This window comes from Ostrea edulis, chromosome 1 (genome assembly GCF_947568905.1).
Source record: "Ostrea edulis chromosome 1, xbOstEdul1.1, whole genome shotgun sequence".
In the NCBI taxonomy this organism is placed as follows: domain Eukaryota; kingdom Metazoa; phylum Mollusca; class Bivalvia; order Ostreida; family Ostreidae; genus Ostrea; species Ostrea edulis.
In genome coordinates this window covers 74,750,267-74,753,162 of record NC_079164.1, presented here as the reverse complement: position 1 = coordinate 74,753,162, position 2,896 = coordinate 74,750,267, and the positions used below count along the sequence as shown (strand labels likewise).

Genomic DNA, 2,896 nt, shown 5'->3' with positions numbered 1-2,896 from the left:
TGATATCAATAGAATCCATCTTTAGTATGAGTGTGGGGTTGAGAAATTCTATGGAGGGGAGAAGATTTGCAGTCTAAGATAAAGGATTTGCCAGTCCCCAACAGCAGACCTTGTCCCTGAAGTGGAATTTCCATATACTCCCCACTCAAGTGAAGGATAATTTTTCTCATGTTTTATCCATAGTTTAGTGCATTAATTCAGGAGCTTTAAATTTGGTCAAAATCCCCATTTGAACTTGTATGCAAAAACTAAATAGACAGCCAGAAAGAGCATACCCAAAAATAGTTATCTATATAAATTCCAATATATACATACCAGTATAAATAAGTAATCCTGAACAATTTATCATACTACAATTAACGGCTTGAGAAACATTATTCTCCTGTTTCCAAGTTTAATTGTGGCAAAAATTGTCCTTGATTTGACTTTGTCCTTAATTTCATAACTGACCTTCCATTTAACCAAATATTAATTAGTCTATATCTTGTATACTCCATAAGCTATGACCAAGTTATAATTGTTGGCACAGTGACAGAAAAACAAACTAAAAACAGTAATCTTGATCTCCCGATACATAACAATAATGTACTGCTGGTTAACATGAATCACTTACACACTGTACCTGTAGTATAGCATTAAACTTATTGACCAAGTCTATAACCTACTAACCATTCAATATCCTAGTAACCCTCCATAATCTCAGAGCAACCAGCAGTCCAGCACCACTTTCAGGCCCTTCTTTGTTGCGGAAAATGATGTCAAGCACAAATGAGATAATCACAATAAATGCATCAAATAACTCCATCTTGTGTCGAAAGAAACTCAGACGGAAAGCATACAATTTGACGAAAATTTCGACAATGAACACACTTAAAATGGCAAGACTCGAGTAGTGCAGTATTCTGGGAGCGAGATCGCCGTCCCCTTTATGCTCCGATACTTGAATGATATTCATGTCTAACAGGAGTTCTGCGATCACCAAAAGTGAATCGAGAACCACAAGTGCAACGACAATGATGTGGAATTTGTTTGTATGAAGTATGTAGACCAGGCGATCTCGCAAATTTCGAAACTCTTGCTTGTCATCTGAATCTGTTGTGATAGAGCTATTCGAGTCTTCCTTCTCTATGACTTTCTCAAGATCATCTTGAAGTTTTTGGAAACCCTCCATTTGAATCTGAAGTTAAAAGTGTGATTTGTTAATTGGAACAATTTCTAAACAAATGGACAAGTAATTAATTAATTCAATAGCAATGTTCTGAACATTACCACTATAGTTATCAGTAACAAAATGATACTCTGTACATAATCACAGATATATATAATAGTAATTAATTTAATTGCTTGGGAAGTAAAGTCTTTATACATAACATTAAAACTGGTAATGAGTGTTCCTGATTTCTTCATGAGAAAAGGTGATTATAAAATTTGCACATATTCCTTGCCCATGAATAATTGAGAGTTCATATACAGGATTTCTTCAAAGTTGTTGAGCATCTACAGCACGTTTTTAACAAATGTACAGTACCTTTAACTGTTTAATTAAAACAATGGTGCTGTGGACAAGACCTTATCTTTGTAGTATGACCCCCCACCCCCCGTTCAGTTTTAGTGACTAATTTTTCTAATGTTTTATTCATTATTTTTTTTAAATGAAAGATTTAAAATAATTTTACTCCATCTGCTTGTTTTTTTTGTTTGTTTTTTGTTTTCTTTTGTTTTTTGTGTTTTTGCAAAATGATACAAATGTAAGACTTACTGGGGGTACTTCATATAAACTATATCTATCAACATGGAGCCCTAACATGATTTGACACATTTTATTCACATTACAGTAATCATAACAAAAGAAAATCCACATGTACATTATTCATAAATAGGTCACGATAATCTATTTCTTGCACGTGAGCCCGAGGTCACACCCCCTTTTTATTTACAACTGTTGAGTTCGTTCTACTTCAACTTACCTTCATTTCTTATAGCACGATCACTTAATACTTGTTTTTTAAAAAGCCGACAACTTCACTTATATTAATGAAGACAAAGCAAAGGAGATAACCATCAATATTGTTTGTTTATAACAAAGAACAATATTATGGTTTCTGACTTATCGTTCGATGCGATATTTGACGAGATCAAGTATAAATAAAATCCAAACCAATCTGATCCCGGATTAATTTTCCTATTGACACCAATATGATTAAAATTAGATGTTAGATCCGCTCGTGTTCTGGTAACGGATTCAAAACAGCTACTATTAATTAGATTGTATTAATACAAGAGTCAAAGAACGGCCAGACTTTTTTCTTCATTTCACTGACCGGTTAATTTTGCATAAGCACAAGTATCAATGATGTAGATTAATAGTGCTCATATCACCTGCATTTATTTATTCATTTTATTGGCCATATGTATTGAAGAAAAGATTTATTCTTATTAAGCTTAAAGTCTTTATATTCTCCTAATTCTGAAGATGGGTGAATATAGTGAGAATTAGCTATCTCGTCGGTAGCCTGAAGTTCATGACCAATCGAAGTACCCGTAGGTCATCTGAATGAATCAGGTGACGTTATAGAATAGAATAGAATATGATTTATTTCCAAATTAGGGTCCTCTCGGGCATACAGCATACATGATTGTTAACATTTCAATGAATGTTGGGGGAAAAAAACCGAAATATCATTCAACATTTTTATTGACTGCACAACGGTAAAAAAAAAAAAAATGCACATAGATCTGTAAACGGTAATGGGACCGTCCCGATGGTGTTACGCCTTGTATTGACAGGAAGGCTTGCCTGCTCCGATGACTCTCAGAACTATGTGGGCGGGGAATTCCTTCCCCGGCAGGTTCAACCAAGCTCAAGAGGTATACGGGGTAGGAGCCACACAAAACG

General features: G+C 34.6%; 1 protein-coding gene across 1 annotated transcript in view; it reads right to left on the bottom strand.

Annotated features, from left to right (window-relative positions):
- LOC125681490 (voltage-gated hydrogen channel 1-like) overlaps positions 1–2,153 on the bottom strand; it is a 7,994-nt gene extending 5,841 nt beyond the window's left edge. Inside the window, exons 1-2 of the mRNA XM_048921627.2 lie at positions 1,968–2,153; positions 670–1,177 (exon numbers count right to left, since the gene is read on the bottom strand). Of these exons, the coding sequence (XP_048777584.2) occupies positions 670–1,177; positions 1,968–1,973 (514 nt within the window). The 5' untranslated portion in view covers positions 1,974–2,153. The remainder of the gene's footprint in view (positions 1–669; positions 1,178–1,967) is intronic.
- Positions 2,154–2,896: the final 743 nt, after the last annotated feature.